This window comes from Nyctereutes procyonoides, unplaced genomic scaffold (assembly GCF_905146905.1).
Source record: "Nyctereutes procyonoides isolate TBG_1078 unplaced genomic scaffold, NYPRO_anot_genome, whole genome shotgun sequence".
Taxonomy (NCBI): domain Eukaryota; kingdom Metazoa; phylum Chordata; class Mammalia; order Carnivora; family Canidae; genus Nyctereutes; species Nyctereutes procyonoides.
The window spans coordinates 34,625,423-34,647,542 of record NW_026575120.1 but is presented as its reverse complement, the minus strand read 5'-3'; the positions used below and the strand labels follow the sequence as shown (position 1 = coordinate 34,647,542).

At 38.2% G+C, this 22,120-nt stretch overlaps 1 protein-coding gene across 1 annotated transcript in view; it reads right to left on the bottom strand.

The window, feature by feature from the left end:
- Positions 1-255: 255 nt before the first annotated feature.
- The window catches only part of WEE2 (WEE2 oocyte meiosis inhibiting kinase), a 30,792-nt gene continuing 8,927 nt past the window's right edge, over positions 256-22,120 (bottom strand). The window contains exons 2-12 of the mRNA XM_055334771.1: positions 21,357-21,385; positions 19,459-19,655; positions 17,605-17,656; positions 15,481-15,653; positions 14,020-14,141; positions 8,788-8,934; positions 8,026-8,133; positions 7,814-7,899; positions 6,511-6,681; positions 4,692-4,834; positions 256-2,130 (exon numbers count right to left, since the gene is read on the bottom strand). Of these exons, the coding sequence (XP_055190746.1) occupies positions 1,974-2,130; positions 4,692-4,834; positions 6,511-6,681; positions 7,814-7,899; positions 8,026-8,133; positions 8,788-8,934; positions 14,020-14,141; positions 15,481-15,653; positions 17,605-17,656; positions 19,459-19,655; positions 21,357-21,385 (1,385 nt within the window). The 3' untranslated portion in view covers positions 256-1,973. The remainder of the gene's footprint in view (positions 2,131-4,691; positions 4,835-6,510; positions 6,682-7,813; positions 7,900-8,025; positions 8,134-8,787; positions 8,935-14,019; positions 14,142-15,480; positions 15,654-17,604; positions 17,657-19,458; positions 19,656-21,356; positions 21,386-22,120) is intronic.

The following is a 22,120-nucleotide window of genomic DNA, read 5'->3' as shown; positions in this document are numbered from 1 at the left end:
TAAAAAAAGTAGCACATTTATATCCTAAAATATTTAAGTTCAACCTGTTTAATATTGTAACTCCAATGATGTTAATATTTGATAGTATGACATTTGATAACTAGTTCCTAGGTTACCTTATGATCTCTGTGCAAAAACAGAACTTTAGGACTGAGGATGGGGCATCTTACAGAGGCAAGGGGTCAACTTCAGCTTCTAGCTGAACTGAAAGGGATGAAATCCTCAGCCCAGTGAAGACTCAGTCCCTCTCACACTCAACAGTGTCTGTGTAGCCACCTGCTGGTTTAGTAACTTTGTGGTACTCTGGAGTCCCCCAGAGAGAGAGGGAGAGAAAGCAATAGTCTGGCACCAGATCCACTCAAGTGCTGACATGGGTGGGCTCTGAGGAGCAGGGTCAAGAAGAGGTCATAGACCTTAAAAGTACGAGCGGTCAATGTCTGAGAAGACAAGTATAATTAAAGAATTCTGGTCTGTACATTGCATATGTTTAACAATATACCTGTTTCTAAATTGCAAATTGTGGTTGACCTTGTACTGCAATGGATATGGCTGGGAGGCAAGAGATAAATTAACGCCATTTTAGAAATGTGAATTGAGACTAGATTTTTTTAAATGACAATGAGCAATATAGAGCACTTTACCCCCACTTAACTGCATGGAAATAATTGCTACTCCAAGACAGAACAAAGAATGCTATGATGGTCTATTCAATTTAAAAACACTTGTTTTTTTTTTTTTTTTTTTTTTTTAATGGAGGGTAAAGAAGAATATAAGGCAGCAAAAAAGCCTACAAACCATTAACAGGCTACCTTAATTAACATGATGCACTAGAAGTTGTCAAATGCCTTTATGACAGAAGTATTTTATATATTAGAGCCTGACCATTATTAGCTTTTAGGCCCACAAAGCTGGGCTTTGCAGCCAAGACCTGTTACTACCAATCTACCAAATGTTCTCATCTATCTACTCCCTATCTACTCATGAAATAGTTTCCAACAGAAATTTCTCACTCTTTGATAGTTACATATTATAAAGAAGAGTACTTTACCCATATCTGACTTTGGACAAGATAAAAACCTTTATTTACAAATGTTCTATTCCCTTAAAACATATACAGAGAAAATAATCAGGATTAAAATATGATAAAAATCACAGGAAACAAAGCCAAATTCTGATAAAAGTCAAGGAGAATTTGGTGACACCCAGAAAATCAAAACCAGTCCTAACAATTACAAGAGGGTCAGGGCAAATATTTTGAAGAACCACCACATTAAATGTTCCTTGAACCCCATACCCAGTGTCTTGTTCCATAAGTTAATATCCAGTTCAGAAATTACAAGTTATAGATAGTCTATCTCTACCCACCTCACATAATGGTGAGGCCATTTATTTAATAAATATAATATCAGAGGAAAGGATTGTCTTCAGTGAAAGAATACAGTAGGAAAACCACTTGCTCAAAGTGGCTGAGAATTATTTTAGGAATACCATCATTTACCCCTAAGAAGCATTACTGAAATACATGCACATTTCTTGAAAGCAGTTACCTCAATTCAAAACAAAATTATATTCCTTTCTATGTGCAAGGAGAGTCCCTGTTCCTCAGTAGGCAACCAGCTACAGCAGCCTCTTATTCCATATGGCGTGCCTAGGGCCACTGCTTTCTCTTTCAGTTCAGAGATGCGTGCTTTCCCACTGTGCATCAGTGAGTGTGACAAGGGAAAAAACTGTTGATAGGTAGCCTTAGGAATATATCAATGGAGAAGATAAATGCTTCCAGTTATTGTATCTGGGACGTTGCTAATACAGGGCCTTACTAGCTTGAGGACCTTGGCTGTAAATGCTAAATTAGGAGTGGTTATTGAAATCTTTGGGCATTCAAGTTGGTTAATCTTCCCATTTACAAGAAGGTTGACACGGTCAATATTTCTGGAAGCACTAAGGCAAAAGAGGGGTTGGTGTGAAGGGAGTTCTTATGGGGAAGACTTCCCACAGGTGAAGCTTGAAGACTTTGCACTTTTTCCTCCTACCAGGCGTTTGGTACATCTTGATCCTGTGGGGGTCCCAGAGACCCCAGGGTCACTATGCTCTTCCTGGGGGGACCAGGCCTGCTGGGCTTCTCTCAGTTCCCTGGCAATTAAAGGGAAAAAAATATATATATTACTTGATCCTAAATTAAAGATGATATTTATGATCTAAACTAACATAGATTTTTCTTTTTTATTTCAGTATTTATAGAAACAACACTCAGCTATACACAGAATAGGAAATTAGCTCCTGTGATTTTCTTTAAAAATGGCTGGCACACACATGCCACAACACATGGCAGATTAGATTTCCTAATTCCTACTGATTGGGGCATAAATTATGTTAAGAATTTTTAAAAATACCAAAAAAAAGAATTTTTAAAAATAAAAACTAGATAAAGATACCACTAAAAAAGGACTACAGGTCAATACCTCTGATTAACACAGACACAAAAATTTCAATAAAATACTAGAAAACTGAATTCAACAATACATTAAAAAAATCATACACCACAACCAAGTGGAATTTATTCCTGGGTTGCAAGGGTGGTTCAATATTCCCAAATCAATCAATAAGATACATCACATCAATAAGAGAAAGGATAAAAACCATATGAGATCAGTTCAATAGATGCAGAAAAAGCATTTGACAAAGTAAATTATCCATTCATGATAAAAACCCTCAAAAAAGTAGGTTTAGAGGAAACATACCTCAACACAATAAAGGCCATTGGTGAAAACCCACAGCTAACATCAACAACCTTAATGGGGAAAAACTGAGAACTTTCCCCCAAGGTCAGGGACCCAACCAGGATGTCGACTCTTACCATTTTTACTCAGTATAGTAGTGGAAGTCCTAGCCACAGCAAACAGAAAAGCAAAAAGAAAAAGAATCCAAACCAGTAAGAAAAAAGCAAAACTTTCATTATTTGCAGATGACATGATACTATATGTAAAACCGTAAACACTCTACCAAAAAACTGTTAGAACTGATGAACAAATTCAGTAGAGTTTCAGGATACAAAATCAATATGCAGTAATCTGTTGCATTTCTATACACTAATAATGAAGCAGCAGAAAGTGAAATTAAGGAATAAATCCCATTGACAGCTGCACCAAACCCCATAAAACACCTGGGAGTAAACCTAATCAAAGAGGTGAAAGACCTATACTCTGAAAACTGTAAAAACACTGATAAAAGAAATTGAAGATGACACAAAGAAATGGAAAGACAATCCACACTCATGGGTCGGAAGAACAAGTATTAGTAACATGTCTATACTACCCAAAACAATCTACACATTTAATGCAATCCTTATCAAATACCAACAGCATTTTTCACAGAACTAGAACAGGGAATCCAAAGATTTATATGGAACCACAAAAGACCCTGAATAGCCAAAGCAATCTTGAAAAACAAAAGCAAAGCTGGAGGCATCACAATTCCAGAGCTCAAGTTATAGGACAAAGCTGTAGTAATTCAAACAGTATGGTCCTGGCACAAAAATAGACACTGATCAATGTGATCAATGGACATCCAGAAATAAACCCACAATTATATGGCAAATTAATCTTCAATAAAACAGGAAAGTATATCCAATGGGAAAAAGTCTCTTCAACAAATGGTGTTTGGAAAACTAGACAGGACATGCAAAAGAATGAAACTGGACCACTTTCTTACACCATACACAAAAATAAACTCAAAATAGATTAAAGACCTAGGTGTGAGACCTGAAACCATCAAAACCATCAAAATCCTAGTGGAGAACACAGGCAACTGGGAGAAGATATAAGACAAATGACATGTCTGATAAAAGAGTTTCCAAAACATATAAAGAATACAACTCGACACCCAAAAAGTAAATCCAATTAAAAATGGGCAGAAGACATGGACAGAAATTTCTCCAAAGAAGACATCCAGATGGCCGACAGACACATGAAAATTTGGTCATCATCACTTATCAGGGAAATGAAAATCAAAACTACAATGAGACATTACCTCACACTTGACAGAATGGCTAAAACCAACAACACAAGAAACAACAGGTGTTGCTGAGGATATGGAGAAAAAGAAACCTTCATGCACTGTTGGTGGGAATGCAAACTGGTGCAGCCACTATGAGAAACAGTGTGGAGGTTCCTCAAAAGCTAAAAATAGAACTATCTTACAATCCAGCAATTGTTCTACTGGGTATTTACCCCAAAAATACAAGAACATTTTCAAAGAGATACATGCACCCTTATGTTTATAAGCAGCATTATCTGCAATAACCAAATTTTGAAAGCAGCCTGAGTGTCCATCAATTCATGAATGGCTAGAGAAGAGGTGCTATATATATTTAATGGATTATGTGGCCATAAAAAAGAATGAAATCCTGCCATTTGCAAGGATATGAATGGAACTAGAGAGTGTGGTCAGAGGAAGACAAATACCATATGATTTCAAACATATGTAGAATTTAAGAACAAAACAAACAAGCAAAGGGAAGAGCTAAGAGAGATAAATCAAGAAACAGACTCTTAACTACAAAAAGCAACCTGATGGTTACCAGAAGGGAGGTGCATGGGGGGATGGATTAAATAAGTGACTCTTGATCTCAGGATTGTGAGTTCAAGCCCCACATTGAGCCAATAGCTTACTTTAAAACAAACAACAAAAACTACCTTTCTAGTGTGGCTGTCTTGGACTTTTCCAAGTTAAGTTGCTGCTGGAGCTCTTCTGCTTTCCTGAGGGAGGGCCGGAGAACTCGACTTCTGGCCAGACCTGCTGCAGAAGGTCTCTCGCTTGGGTCAGGGTGGATCATGTTCTGTTGATGTCGGACCAAAACGAAGGCAATAGAAACTTCACTGCTGGAAAAATCTGCCCACCCAATCCAACTCCAACCCAGCTTCTGCTGGTGAGTTTTATGAAACTCTGCTTTTAACTTTATAGGGGAAGAAATAAATAAAAACTTAGTTCCACCGGGGATGGAACCATCATCCCTACACAGTGGCATCCGTCATCCGTACCTTTGACTTGTCCTTATCATATTTTAGAGCTAGTGGGTGATTAGCTAGTCAAGTGTGTTCATTTTAAATGGGAAGAAACAGAGGTCCTGAGATTAAAAGTGACTTGTCCAAGTGACTTGCTTTCACACTGAGGTCCAAGATAAAAAGTGACTTGACCAAGACTAAAACTCAAGTTACCCAACTCCTAGTTCCATTTACTTTCAACTACAACATGCTCCTTTGCAGCTAAAACTAAGTATACCCCACCATGACAGTATTCCTAAAGCATTCATCTTCAGGTAGAGAGTGTCTTAACCTAAAACGACATAAATACAGTAGAAAATAGCTTAACTATTTATAGTAATTAGCAATATCATATAATGGTTCATATAATATGAACCTTCTATTTGGGGACCAATGTTCAGAGCCAGATCCACCATTCACTAACTAGCTTGAGAAAGTGGCTTGACTATGCTGAAACTCACTTTCTCTTTCCTGATATCTGGGATAACAATATTCACCTTTCGGATTACTGCAAGAATTAAATGAATTAGCATATATGTATAACAAGTGCACTGGGCCAGCACTGAAGAACTCAGTATGTATTAACTAAATCTAGGAGCAGTTTACACATAGAAATGGGTAATTATGCTATTCATGAAACTCCACTGTGAGCAAGGGTTTGCCTTGTTTTTTCAGGAAAGCAGCAGCATGGAAGAGGGACAAATCTGTAGCTAAAATTGAAGTTTTCAGGTAAACTGTGAAACTCAAGTTTAATCCCCAGGAGTAGATGCTTCTAAGGCTATTGTAGGGATTGTAACTAATCCTGTTCCTTTAATCATGACTTAAGTCTTATGTATACATTTTGTTTTCTTAGTATGATCTTAAGCTTCTCAACGTTGTTTCCTTGTACCTCTTTCAACATAAGAGCCTCCTTTCCTTGTCCCACACATGCTCAGATGCTACTGAGTACCAGTAACACATAGGTTCCTGACATTATGCCTTTTTCCAATAGTCCAGACGTTGGGTGGTATTGCCAGTGATTCATCAATAAAGTGGCTTATACTTTCTTCTATACACTCAGAGATCAGATTTTTTCATAATATCGCCATTACCAATGACAATAGTTAAATAAAAAGCAAATAGACCAGGTTTGCTTTTAGAGTTAAGCAATCATCAAAAGGTGAGAATACAAGTCCAGGAAATGCTCTGAGCCTAGGTTTCCTGACTACCCATCTTAACAGGGTTGTTGGGAATGGCAGAGAAAAAAAAATTTAACAGGATTTTAAACTAGAACAAACAGGTGTTATAATATCCTAAGTTTCTCTGAGAAACTTTCAATCTCTCCTGTGTGTTTTCTGGGCATCAGGATCCCTTTCTCTGTCAGTGGCACTACCAACATCTTCTTTTCCCTTTCCCTACCTACTTGCAATTATGTTTTTTTTTAAAAAAAATAGACATTTCTATCTTCTCTTCATCTCCTAAGAGATACCACCTTGAGTAGATTGTGAAATTCTTCTGAGAGCTTCTGAGGAATGTCTGGAAGGTTCCCCTCACGGATATGATGCCATTTGGCACCATTTGCGGGTAAAGATTCTGCTCCTGCAGCTACTGCAATTGTTAATCCCAAGGCAAATATGTCTGCTTTGGGAAGGTGCTGATAATCCTTCAAAACAGAAGACAGGAATGCCAGTTAGTTTGCCAAGTGAAGTGAGTCTAGACTAAAGACAACTGTTAAAGAGAGGTTCATTTGAGTGCGTATGAGCCTAAACAGACACAATGGGCCAGGTCACATCTGACATGGCTAGTGGTTTACTTCTAGAGAAGACAGAGGATACGGCACAAATACACCTGATTCACACTACTGTGCCCTGAAGAGTATAGGGCAGAAGCAAGCATAGATTGGTCACAGATATTATCCTTCCGGATGGTATTAAATCTTCCTAGCCCTGACTCCACAGACATCCTAGAAGGTGTGCAATAACTGAAAGCCATTATTGGAGCTGGTCGTACTATCAAAAGGATGACAGCATGATAAAGATGGGCTGAAGCAATAAAAGCTTCCTTTTTGCTTGGGAATCCATGAGTTTAGGAATTCTAAGAAATACTAGAAACAGTAAAGGACCTTTATAAAGAACAGTAAAAATATTGATTAATCTACAATTGAGCCAGCTTTCCTCATGCTATTTTTTGGAAAAGTTTATCATCTTTGATCTCAATCCTGAATAGGATAAGGGATAATATAAATTTAAATTATAAATACATACTTTTTGGGTGGCCTGGGTGTCTCATTCAGTTAAATGTCCAACTCTTGATTTCAGCTCAGGTCATGATCTCAGAGTCATGAGATCAAACCCCTCCCTCATTGGGCTCTGCACTCAGCACTGTCTGCTTGAGATTCTCTTTCTCTCTTGCCCTCTACCCCTCCCCCCACTCACATGCTAATTCTCTCTCTGAAAACCTTTTTTAAGAATTGTAAACATACACTTTTCATTTCTTGCACTGTAAAACAAATAAAATCTTTTTTTAATTATATATATATTTTTTTCATTTTTTGCACTGTGAACCCTCATTTGAGAGTCAAAAGGTTCAAGGAATTATAAAATACTCTGTCTGGGGCACCTGGGTGATTTGGTGGTTGAGCATCTGCCTTCAGCTCAGGTCATGATCCTGGGGTCCTGGGATCGAGTTCTGCATCAGGCTCCCCACAGGGAGCCTGCTTCTCCCTCTGGATATGTCTCTGTGTCTCTCATGAATAAATTAAAAAAAAAAAAAAACACTGTTTCCCTAGTCTTTACCTCTTGTAAAATCTCATTGGCCAAGAAGCGACTATCTCCCTCCTCCACTTTTGGTTTGCTTATTGATGTCACATGACCCAAGTCACCTGAAAAAAAAAAAAAAGGAAAGAAATAGAGCCCTCTAAAAGCATGTCTTTAAAACTGAAATAGGTGAAGTCATCACTATAAATCTTACAGGATAACATACAGCTCAGGGCTTAAGGCCAACTCACCAATTTTATACATCACATTGGCAGAGAGAAACCAATCAGCTTCATTTTCAATCTCCTCTGGGACTACAGGAGAGTCGCATTGCATTTTATGACAAATGAAGATGTTACCTAACAAAATACACAATTGACCTAAGTAATGATCCCTTTGCTTTTTCATCCCAAAGATTCTTTTCTGTGTTTGACATTTTAGCCACCCTCCTTTCTGTGTATTTGTAACAAGACTATCAAGATTTCTTTTCCTCACACTACTTCTGAACAGCTCAGTGATTGAGGATACCTATTTTGAGTGAAACTGACCTCAGACACACTCCATCCTCTGAAGAGGCTAGTAGCCTCAGAACAAAAAAAATAAGCCTGGAAAAAAAAAATGGTAACATCATTTCCTGGAGTTTCACATTGAGTGCCAAAACCATTCATTTCTGTTCACTTTAGTCAGTGCTGAATTAGAAAGAGTATATACAGCACTAGTTGTCAATACATTCCGGATGCAGCCAATATGCTGTCACTTAGCTATGCAGTAAGTTAGAGACCTATTTTCATACTTTGGCTTCGCTGTCTGGGAAAGAGTCTTCTGTCTCTCTGTCCCCTGGGCCCAGGGCAAAAATAGATAAACCCGTTTAAATTTTTTAGGGAAACAAAAGAAGGAAACAGATTTTGCCAGCAAACAGCATCTTCAATGCTTAGTAGACACACAGGCACCAACTCTGACATAGCGGAGAGAGAAAGAAATCTGTTGAGAGGAGCAGAGGGAGCCATACTGACTAGGTTTGATGTCCAGATGCACCATGCCAGAGTTGTGGATGTACTTAAGCCCAAGGGAAATCTGCAGAAGGATGTCCTTGAGTTTCGGCTCTGGGAAATGATTGCCAGACTTTGTGTTTTCAGATATAGCAGTCTGCAAGCTCCCACCTAGGAAGGAACAACAGAGAGCAGCCCCGCAGAATGGAGAAAAGGTATGAATCTGAATAGATAAAAGCATAATAAACATTTAAGAAAATTCTTATGAAGGGGTTTAATCCAACAAGTCTAGATTATTCAGTTTTAGTGTAAAACATAATATTGGCCCCGTCTATTCCACAGATGTGTTGGAGAAGAACTACAGGACTTTTAAAGAAGAAAATAAAATGCCATACCGCAGGTATCCAGTATATGGTTCTATTGCCTTGAGTCTGCCCCAGCTAACATTTTAAAATTGTTATCTAATGATTAACCAGAAGCTCAATCAGGCCTAGACAAATAACTACTGCTGGCATTGATGATTAATTCAGCGTCAAGCTAGTAATTATAGGCTACTTGTAACTTTAATGAAATTGATTCTGAGTTTAATTCCATTAAAAATATCTAACAAAATCAGGATATTTAATGATTGCTGACCCAAGGAAAATATTAAATTTCAATATATACCTAAATCCTATTTGAGCCATAGTATTTGCTTATCAACTATAGATAGGCTCCTGATTTATCATTGTTATAAGTTTAAAAAAAAAAAAAAGGCCTGGACTCATCTGACCATCTGGATCTTGTTTGCCCCTTTCCTAAGGTATTAGAATGCTTCTGAACCCTTTATTTATTAATTTTCATTTACTGGCAGCTTCTTCAGTCAAATTATAGTCTGGGGTCTCCCTGGCAGTTAGGGCTCCAGCCTTCAAGTATCTGTCCAGAACAATAGGATCAAAATAAATAAATAAATAAATAAATAAATAAATAAATAAATAAATAAATAAATAAATAAATAAAATAAAAAAAAAAAGAACAATAGGATCAGAGGTGGTAATGGCATTTTTTTTTTTTTAGGAAATCCATACTTTCATGTATCCTATGTAAAATTCAGTATAAATATTGACCTGTCATGTTAAAATAATTACATTCAGAAAGGAGAATTTCAGCCCTTTTCAGAAACACCAAGAGGCCTAAAGTAAATGGTGTGTCTTTTTCCTGGGAATCTTCTTAGAATTTATGTTTGGAAAGGACATTAGATAGAAAGGAAGAGTGTGTTGAAACAAAGTCACCTGAAGTCTGAGTTTGCAGATGAAGCTGTGAGATATGGCAAGAAGAAGGAAGCCTACATCCAAGGATCTCATGTCCACTGGAGTCCATCTCCCTCCCTAGTAGGCTAGGTGCTCCTTCAAGACAGGGCCCCAACCCATCCATTTTCACTTTCTCAAGGTCTTGCATGTCATCTATATATTCTGAACTGAAGGTCTATCCTGGCAACAGAGGGAAAGGAAAGATGAGACAGGGCCCCCGTAAAATGTGTGGAAAGAGGTAAGCATCCTGGGTGTAGGTAGGAACCCTTCAAGATGGTCCTTTAGATTATAAGCAGAGATGTATTGCCAATTCCCTGAAGAGCTACAGGGATTTATTAAGGGTAACTACACCAGTGCTAGCAGCACTTTTAATTACTTAGAAGCTCTGTAGGTAATATTAAAAGTTATCCAAGTGATAATCAACAGTAAAACTCACTGAAAAGCATTTGTGCAAAGTCAGGAGAATGTCTTTATTTTGCCACAGCTGAAGCTTATTGTCTCCCTCTCATCAGAGGGTTATTAACTGTTCTTTGCTAAATAGTACTAAGGAAGTATGTGTTTATAGACAGAGCAATACCAAATGAACTAAAAATTTCATCCTTACTAATCTCAGCTACACTGGAGTCTTAACTCCATACCCCAAGGTACCACCCGAAGTTGGTACCATAATTGCCAGCATTGTGCCCTAAGAGGAAACAACCAGCTCTCAGCTCTTATCAAATCATGTTTATGAAATGGGTGACTGAGTTATTTCCTTTAGATAAAAGTGCTTTCCCTACTTGGCAGGGGGAAAAAAAAAAAACATAAAAACGTATCTACATTTTTCCATCTGCTTATGAGACCTGACAGATACTAAAATAAATAGCAAATGCCTTCCAACAATGAAAGGTAAACAGCAGAACAATTCAACAGGATAGTTTGCTCATATACTTGTATTCTCAAAATCTTGATTTTATGTTGCTATCTATAGCACAATCCTGTTTTTCTGCTGGTAAAGTTATTCCTTGTTTGGTAGAAAAATATAACCAGGATTCATGGTGTTCCACAGAGGACATGGGGACTTCTGGATGTCACATCACTAGACCAAATGCAAGAACCACCATCCTAGGAGAGCACGCTCTGTAAAGCTTCAGTGACAGAAGTTATCACAAGAAAATACTGTGTGTGTGTGGGGGGGGGGGGATTAATCATCGCAACCTGAATTGTTTGGAATCCTGGTGGTTACACAATTGATCTACTAGGTGGAAGACCTTCAGACTTCAGAGGCTGGCCCACAGGTGACACGTAGGGAATCTTGACAAGGGTGAGGGTGGAGGAAGGAACATTTGATTGGTTCAGGGCTCAGGACACACAGTAGGGGGAAAAAAAATCAGATAACTGCTGGTCTCTACTAGTTATGATGTAAATTATCTAAATCATCTAATTTATAACCTTAGTAAAACCATAACCATACATGTTCTAGCCTGACTGCTATGACAGGCTGGGGGTATAGGGGAAAGAGTGGCAGGCACGAGGAGGAAGAGATGAGCAAGAGGGAGAAGGAGAGGATGGAGTGGGAGAAGTAGTAGAAGGAATCGGATGCTGGCTACTTTGCTATTTTGCAAATACTTAGGACTTAACTCTCCTTCATTTAGAGCCATAGGGCTAAGTCTCAACATGAATTATCCATAACCACAAACAGGACAAATATAAGGGTGTGCTTTATTGTCGATGATCAGTTCACATTTGAAAGCAATGTATGTGAATTACAATTTGAAAAATCAGAATTACATTTTAATTGACAAATACACAGTGAAGTTAGTGGATGCCATGGGAAACAGACAATGATTCCTCATAATCTATCACATCAACTTCAAAACTGACTGCCTGACATCCAAAAGCCAAGTCTTCCCACACTTTACCTTGCTGCTCTTATTTCCTTTTATAGGGATCACCTCCATCCTCTCAGTGTCCTTACTGTCCACTGGTACAGACCCATTCCCAGTACCCTGCCCTTTGTCTGCATGCTCTTCCTCTAATGGAAGTCTTCCCTCTACTTCTTAAACTCTGGTAATCCTGCAAGGTCTCCTTCAAGTCTTACCTCCTTTATGAGATTTTTCTTGGACTGCTCTAATAGCAACTATTACTGAGTTTTTACTATGTATCAGGTATTGACACTGCTAGCATTTGGCATAGATTGTTGCTATTTCTCAAACTACTCCCATAAATAAATATTATGATTTCTTTAATCAATGGGATTGACATCCCAGAGATCCTACAGCAAGCGTGCAGCACTAGTCTTAGATCCAGCTCGGCCTGACTAGGCCCACAGCACCACACTATGCTGTCACCTGCTCACATCCATCTTCTCTGAATGCTTTTTATCCACCTGACTTTGCAGCAAATGGTCTCTTATGTATTCATTGTAACAGAGCAAGAGGAGTAAAGCTCCTTGAAGGACTTACCTTAGCTCACTCTATAGTATATCTCACCCTAGAACTTAGTATAGCGTCACACTTTGAGAAGGTATTCAAATGTTGAAAAGAATCAGATGATTTGTAATAAGATCACTCCATCTTATTCTTTTTGAATAAGATTACTTTCGTTTTGTTTGGCTTTCTTGGTTAATTTTTGTTATTTGATATAATCTTTGTTAGTAGCTGAAATTCATGAAGATAAAACCAATTTTGGGACTGGTAGAGGAGAATAGGGAATCCCTGGTTATGATAAGAAGAAATTAGGAAGAGAAGATTAAGAAAAATCTCAACCTCTGAATCACAAGGAAAGGATCTATTTTTTTTTTTTTATCCTAAGGAGATTATTAGAAAAAAAGGATTCAGGTGAACTTGGGGAAAAAAAAACACAACAAAGTTCACAGTTAAGACTCCAAGGAAATCAGGCCCTAAGGAAACAACAATAAGGTAAATACCAAATCATTATTTTGCAGCATGTGTGTACTATTTTCTATGTTTCTAGCATTTCATAATATTATCATTTAACCTATTTGCATGTATAATGATGAAACTTTATCACTGTCCTCAAAAGTCAGACTGCACATACATACTTGGGGCTATCTGGTGGTTACTAAAATTACTCGAAGACTGTACTATTAGAGAAACTTAAGGGTGGGTGTACATGTTGTTGGGGAGCAGGTTTGGGAGGCTTGCCATTTTCCCATATTACCATAGCCAGAATATGGGTTGCTACTCCTAAAAAGCTGGCAAGCTTCTACTTAATTTGGTAGCACTTTCATATTTTACCAGTGAACATTTTGGTAAAAAATATTTCTGAGAATAATCACATGTAACTCTACGATTTTATCAACCCCTTAATCACAGATTAGAAATATGTTAAACCAAAAGACTACTTTTTGGATTTAAGTAGCCCAGAAAAAAATTTTTTACCAGTTTCTTGTGTATGTCTGGTTCTGAAGGACCTACCAGAATATATCTGAAGCCACTGCATTTCATTCCAGCACCCACCCCACACACTGTAGTGAGAACACTAAAGTTCAAAGATAAGAAGCATCTAGATGCATGAACTATCCCCCAATTCAGGAACCCACTTGAAAATTAATCAAAAGTTGGCTGTGTAAGTTTACCACTCCCTTCCCCCCAAATAGTAGGGTTTATAGCTTGCATGCATCTTTTAGAATACCTTGCAAATGTAAGAGGAGGAGGATTTACCTACTATTCAAACCACTAGAGTAAAAGTTTTCTAAGTACTGAGTAAAATGTGAAGGGATTGATAGCTTCTATGTGTCAGCCACACATCAGCTCTGAAAGAAATATGAAATAGCATAAAACAAATTCATTTTGAATACAACTCAGTGTCCCCAGCTCACTACTTCCAAGCAAAACTGTAGTATTACAGACTTTTTTAGGTATGACTTGCTATCCTGACCTAAACTATGAAGGAGAGGCAAAGATTTTTTTTCCTATAGATTTAAAATTCATCTCCCTCTCCAGATACTACTCTACATACTTACCATTACAGTATTCATTCTGAATGATCATGTGGTCATCTTCTGCCCATGCAGAGTAGTAACGGACCACATGAGGGTGATGCCCAAGCACTGCATGAGCATAAACTTCATGCAGAGCCAAATTCCTAAAAGACAGAGAAGCATCAAGAAAAATGAGTCAAGATGATATACATAAAAATGTTTTTTTTAAAAGACAAGATATAAGGGATGCCTGGTTGGGCATCTGTCTTCGACTCGGGTCATGATCCCAGAATCCGGGATCGAGTCCCACATCAGGCTCCCCATGCAGAGCCTGCTTCTCCCTCTGCCTGTGTCTCTGCCTCTCTGTGTGTCTCATGAATAAAAAAAAAAAAAAAGACAAGATATGAGGCATTATTTACAGGGGCAGAACACTGACTACTCACTGCTTACTATTTTATCTCACTTAATTTCCATAACTACTCAGTAAGACATAGTGGCAGGGATGAAGGCTTTAGAAAGCTCAGTGACTGACCCAATGTCAAGCCAGTGATGATAGACCCAAGAACCTTGGTCATCCTGGAACCAAAATCCATGGTTTTTGATTAAACGGCATATGTAAAGAGCAATCTTCAGTTGTTACTATCTTGATGGCAGACAGGCTGGCTTTGAGTCTTAATTTTACCGTATCACAATTTTTAAAAACCTCGACAGGCTTAACAAAAAGGCCTTGGTAATGGCTATTGTGATAGGTCCTCTATCTTCTCTGTAAAGGCTAGACAGTCATTAAAATCAATGTTTTTTCCACCAAGATGATGTAGTCACAGGGACAGTCTCGGGCAGAGATAGTCATTATGGAATAGAAAATCCAACACACACACAAAGTAAAATGTAGTACTTGATGAATTTCGGTATAAAAAAAATGAAGAATTCAAAGGTCCATAATTTCAGATTCAGCAAACTAATAATACATTCCCACAGTTCACAAAAAGCACTGGCTGAATCTGAAAATAATTGTCTTCTTTGTAAAAGGAAGAACTTCTAGACAATTAGTTCTGGGAATGAAACTTAAATTTTTGTTAATTTGTCCTCGCTTATAGTCTTCAAAACACCGAATTCATTATTGAATTTGTTACTAAAACAAAGTCAAGATAACCAGTGAGTTAACAGTAACTTCCTACTTGGCAATATTTCTAATGAACAGGCTGAAGATCATTCCATAAATCTATTCATTAAAGCAAAAGCAGTAAGACCAGTAGGAAAAGTCTTAGGAGCCATGAAAAAACACAGCATGATTGCACCCAAATGGTCATGGTATGTTTTGGGAAGTAACTGATCTCTGATTAGGAAAATTCAGAAAGTTTATGAATGTGAGACCACATATAATAGAGAGGGTAGCAACAGGCATATTTTTGGTGACATCAGTACTATTATTTAAAATGTTTTGACAAGAAACAATTTTCCAAATCCAAGTGTGCACTTCTAGTACATTTCAAAGGTACTTACTCATTTGATAATCCTGCAACAGGTTTCATGGACCGTTTTATTGCATAAACACATCCATCCAGCCTCTTAATACACTTGTAGACTGTACCAAATTCCCCAACTCCAATTTTTTCTACCTCCAAGAATTCTTTTTCATAGCGGGAAGCCATATTGGTTTCTCGTAGAACACATCTCTGAAATATTTTATTAAAATATTAAAATAATTCTAACATATTGTGAGCAATAAACTTAAGGCATATTCAAAAGTTTCTGTATGTTTTCAAAAAGACTTTTGAGGCCAATCTATTGGATTCTGTTTGTGTCAGTATTCATGGTAGCAAGAACCGCCCCAATTGCTGACTACCTTCTCCGTATTCTGTATAACTGTCTAAACAACTCTGCACTGTCATTTTTTCATATATTAAGTCTTTTTCTATGTTATTTCTTCTGTCTGGGATATTCTTCTTCTCAATAGGTTTTTAGAGGGGACACACTTGCTCACTGCAACAGCTACTGTCCTCTCCTGAAGGAATGGCTGAGATCCAGGTAGAATATATTAAGAATAAAAAAGAGCACCTCCCTTTGACTCTGGTCTACTTAGATCACACTCTGGCTGCTAGTGTTTCCATCTCAAATTGAATAAACTTATTTGTGTTCAATTTGCTTCCTAAAAAAATCTTAGTCTAGAGAACTAAATTGTCAAATTGATTATTTTAGTTTATGTGCTTAGGTATAACAAGCCCTCCACCTACTGGCTGACCAGCAACATCTCTCATTACTCAGCTAGTAGGTAACCCTAGGCAAAAATCACTGAACTCTTATTAGTTTCCTGATCTAAAGTAGTGAGCATCTTAGCAACCACTCCTTGGGGTGCTTTTGAATATTACATGAGAAAACGTGTGGGGGGAGGAGTGGGTGTGGGTGTGTGTGTAACTTAGCTCAATGCCAAGCACACAGTAAATTATCAGGAAATGGTAGCTAAGATGACAAAAATCTCCATGAATTTATATGAATCTCAATCCAAATTAATTTATCTGGGAAGTCATCCTTTCCTAAAGTCCCCGTTAGCAAGAATTTTTTCATCTAATTTTGAGTTTAAACAATCCTGACCCTTACTAGTTCCTCGTTTCAACATCCAATACCAATCAGTCTTCATTAGCAAGATCTAGAATTTTCGTTGCCCTTAGCCAATCTCCAATTCTGTTTCCCCCGTGTCTGGAGCTGCCATAGCTACCAGCCCTCTTTCCATCTCTTCTAATAGTGAAAATTATTTTTGCAAAATGATAGAATCCGACATACCTAATTGTCTCCTATAAGGAAACCAAACTTCTGGTCAGAGACCTCAAGGCCTTCTACCAGTTGCTCAGCCACTACCTTCCCATCTTCATCTCAGACACCAAATAAGCCAGCTTACCATCCACATCACTCATCCATCAAGCCCTCTCCCTCTACTTTCATAAACTGAGTATTGAACACAAGCATGCTTTCATGGTATTATAAACTTCTTAATGGCAATTTAATATTTTATAAATTATAGTTTATTTAAGCCATTATTTTATAATTGGACATTTAGTACTCTCTCTCTTTTTTTTTTTTTGCCATTATAGTTAAGGCTGCAATAATGGTGATAATATTTACAGTATTTTTTCTTAGACTAGGTTATCAAATGAGGGATGCTATCTCAAAGATTGTGAACATTATTTAAAAATCAGTAGATACTGACACATTTAAGAGCCAAAATTTTACATCTAAACTTACAGCTTTATGCCATTTTTTCTCTCTTCTGCCTTTCCATTTTTGGACCTTAAATATCTTGAATTTTCCCTTCACCCTTCTACCCCATGAATATAGAATTTTTCCCTAAATCCAAGATAGAAGCAGTAGCCATCAATTTTACAACACTCCAAGGTAATGATTCAGCAATACGCTTTTCAGGCCTGTCTGATACAGTAATAACTAGCTAAGAATATAGACCCTGATGAGAGTCCAGATCAATTCAGCTGCAAAGCACATTTGTAAATCTACAAAGTGAGTTGCGGGGTTGGTAAGGAGGGAGAGAGAGAAAAAAAGAAAGAGAGAGAGGAGAGGGAAGCAACAGGAAGAAGTGACTAAGTTAGGACAGCTACAACAAAGAACTGTGCTCACCTTGGCAGGCAGCCCTTGTTCTACCTTGCCTTCCCCTGGGTCAGCTTCCTCACTTAAAAAAAGAGGGAGAAGAAGTGATATCAATGTATGATTAGCACCACTAAGCTTGAAACTATACTAGGTTCTGGGACTGTAAGAGTAAATAAGACAATTCCTTCCCTCCTTCAGTTTATATTTTAAGACAGGGATAAATAGAACATAAGAAACTATGAAAGGATAAGAACAAGATATCATAGGACATTACAGGCAGCATAAGAAACTATGAAAGAATAAGAACAAGATATCATAGGACATTACAGGCAGCACCCAAATCATGAAGTCTTTCCCAAAAGAGAAGATATGCAAACTTAGTTTCCAAGAACGAGTAGGAATCAGCTAAGGTTGGTAGTGGGGTTCTGGGCAAACAGAGCAACCCTGAACAGTGGGGATGAGAGTACACAGAGGATTGGAAACAGAGCCCTCTTCCTGGCCTCACTGCGACCTGCCCCTCCCACACCCACCTCCCCTGCTCTGCACTAGATTCTCAGGCAAACCAACAGTACAGCAGAATAAACTCTAACGCTGGCTAAGATATTTTCAGTTACTTTCCAATATGCTGAAGTCTCTGACAAACATCCTCTTTGGCATGAGCGGTTGCACTCTGGATCTCTAAGCCATATTTCAATCTCTAGAGCAGCCAGCTATAGATTTTTCTTCTGGAGAAGCAGAGGATAGAAAATGTAAACAGAGGAAGACTTTACACTCATGGGGACAGATTGACACTGGACATTCGTGACTTAAGTTTAATAATACATTCTAATACTTTATAACACCACATCAAAAATAACAGTACACTAAGTAAGGGAGAAAAAGTACTCAGAAGCACTAAGAGCTGTTACAAAAGCGCCATCACTTTCATTGCAGGGATTTAAAATTAATGGTCTCTTCTGACTAGCTTCAGTGAGAGGTGAATCAATTCTGATGGTTTGCAAAGAATCCTCAAGAGCTAAAACCAATAGAATTCTTGTTAACAAAAGTGGACCTGTATACTTGTACTAAAGTTCTGTTTACTTAAGATGCAGGAGATAGCATTGAGAAAACCTATTCTGGCCACAAAGCTGATTGATACGGAGTCATTGATTCCAAACAAAACAACTCAACCTAACACATTAAATGTTCTCTGTACTTCAGATTGTTAGCTGTACATTTATTTTGCTGACTATATGTGAGCACAAATGACTGGCCCATTTCAGAGAGGCTTTCATCATGTAATAAAGAAGCAATGAAGAGACGTAGTAAAGAAGTGTCCCTCAGTTATATGCACAATCCTCATTTGGACGATTCCTAATATTCAGTGGCCTTGGGGAGTTGTGCAGTTTGGCTTTCTGTTCTTAGCACCTCTAAAAGCAACACTATGTTTTTCTCTTTAGCCAATCTGCCATCACCTGCAGAGAGGTTCAAATCCTTGCTCTATATCTCTCAGTCACACAGTCTAGACTCGAAACAGCAGGATACTCCTTGAACTGTGAGCTACACCTGCCCCAATGGCTAGCCTTTTGTTATCCAGAGACCACATGAATGCAATTCCATAGCTCGCCCACTTTGCTAATGGAAGTCAAAAGTCTATTGCTTACTCTGGCCTATTCTTTTATAGAGAAGACACCTTACAGTACATATCAGAATGGGGAGACACTAGAATCTCCATGACAAAGCAGGTTACAACCAACATTAACATTTAGGAAGGAGGGGATGTGTGAACATGATATCAGTTGCATTCAAGTTGAGTTCTTGTTCCTAATCTTACTTTCATGCTCTCCCCTCTACTTGACATTAGTAAGACCAGTTCCCAAAAGTTAGAGGGGACAGTACACTTACAGATCTCCTCGAGTTTTCCTCTTGCCATTGGATCGAAGGAATTGTTTTCTATAGGACTCTGGAGTAAAGGGATTAATATTGACCAGAGCTGACGAGGTCATCTCATCCACAAAGGGAACAGGTGTGAACCTCAAATGCTTAGAGCCTCTGGAGGGGAGCTTCTCTGTTGAAGAAATCACTGACTGGCTTAGCAGACTCTGAATGAGGATGACAAAAAAGGGAAAATGGAATGAGGTTAGTGAAAAAAAAAAAAAAAAGAGTTCCATATCAGCTAGTTAATATTTGAACCAAAGAATGTTATTGCTGAAAAGGAATTAGAGGTTATCTGGTTCAGCACAAACTAGTTGCATTATAACTGGTCCTTTTATGAAAAATACAGATTCCTAGTCTTCCTCTAGATATTCTGATTAGAGGATCAACACAGGAATCTGTACTTTGGTTAAGCTCCACCTCCTTCCCCTGGGCAATTCTGAGGCCAGCTAAGAAAAATATCAACTCTAGTTCTACCTCTGGCTTTTTATTTTTTATTTATTTATTTTTTTTTTTTACCTCTGGCTTTTTAAAGACTATACTCCAGCTTAGACAAATGAAAAGGACTCTAGAAGACCTGGTCCTTTTAGTCTCAATATGTACTTTGACATCCCCTTCAAGTATTCACCCAAATATTTGTTTGGTGCCTACTAAGTAGCAGATGCCAGGCTGGATGCTGAGGTGGACAGAGGTGAATTCCACCTCTTAAGGGAGGCACAGTCCATTAGTCAACAGTTCATCAACCTTTCAGAAATAATCACTTTGTACAAGAAAGACTATCTAAACATGAAAAGAAGTTTCCAGTTCCACTTAAAATACAGCACCAAATGAAAAGAGCTCCATAAAGTAGAGTAAGGAAATTGAAAAATAATCCTCTGAGCCCTTAAGATTCAGGGCTTTGCATTGGCTATAACCAGCATACCAATAAGTAGGAAAATGTACAGGACTTACCACTCCAAGTGGGGTACAGTAAGAGAACATATGCCTACAACCTAACCAGAACTAAACCAAAGGACAGAGGGGATAGGTAGAAGACAAAGAATTCTGATGAGACAGCAGAATGCCATTATAACCTAAGTCAGGGGCCAGAGAGCTGTGTTATGGTGTACAGCAGTAGACGCAGGGCCATGATATAACCACATAGTATAATCGTTGTACCGTGAGGCTCTTTCTAAAAGAATTCCACTATTTGATAATATCTGCCCATGGCTTTTCAGCATAGAAGCAGAAGCTAGACTATGACATGATATAAAAATGTGATTCAAGAATGAAGATAAGGGCATCCTGAGTGGCTCAGCGGTTTAGCACCTGCCTTCAGCCCAAGGTGTGATCCTGGGGACCTGGGATCGAGTCCCACGTTGGGCTCCCTGCATGTAGTCTGCTTCTCTCTCTGCCTCTGTCTCTCTGTGTCTCTTATGAATAATAAAAAAAAAAAAGAATGTGAAGGTACAAGGAATGAATATTGAAATTATAAACCCTAAATGATAAAAGCAGAAATGAAGGAAACTATAGAGTATAACTAGTAACCTAACCTTTTTTTTTTTAAGTGAAGAAAAGTCATTGCTAGAGTCCAGTTTTTACAAAGGTTTTACAGGTCTTAGAGTTTACAGGATGAACAACCCTGGGGCTATTGTCAGACAAAGCCATCAAAGATAAACTCACAATTTTCCTGTAAGTGGAGTATAGGGCTCAGTGTTTGCTCAAGTAAGTACAACTATACCATATATTTCTCAGTTGTCTGTGTGACTGAGGAAATGAACTTAGAATTACACTAAATCATTCCCTGAGGAACAGTTTTTTTGTGATGCTGATGATTATATGGGAATTAAAATGTGTCTGTCACATCTGAAACAGTGGGGCATCCATACCCGGAATGCTGCACACTCTGGTTGCCACACTTTAAGGACAACAAAAAAGGCCTAGAAATGTTTCAGATAAAAGGCAGGAAAAGCATTCACATCAGGGCAGACAAGACCAGAATTCCTAGTCTGTAAATATGAAGGCAGATAGATTTTGTGAGTTCCACTTAGGATACAGAGAAATATATTAATTATACTAATATGGATTTTATTGCCATAATGGTAAGTAATTGTAAGTAATCCTTTTGGAAATCCAAAAGAACTTGTATTTATGAAAGTTCTTGTTTGGAACAAGGTTTATGAAAGGAAGTTCTGCCTAAAAGTAAAGCAGATTGAAAATTTCTGGAAAGATGTCCAGGTTTAGAGTATAAATATGTTCCAGGGAGTGTAGCTAATTCTGTAAGTAACAGCTCTGTTACAGATGATGGAGGGAAGGGAAGATTAAGGAATAGCTCCCTCGCTTCTGAAGATGGCAAGAGGAGAAGGCAACCTCCCACCTTCAAGATACAACATCATAGTATCTCAGGACTTGCAAAGACTTTAAAGACCCGTTTGGTACAATTAGTCCCCTGATGCTTGAATACTTTCTACAACGTTCCTGCCAAGTGGTCATCAACTAGTGTTCAATGCATTTAGCCACAGGGACCCACGACCTCCTCGGGAAACTCTTCTATTCTAGATTGTTCTGCTAGGAAGTCTTCAGTGACCTCAAGTCACTTCACATGATTTCTAGTCCTCTCCCTTTGGTAAGGCTGAACAGAGTCAATCCTCCA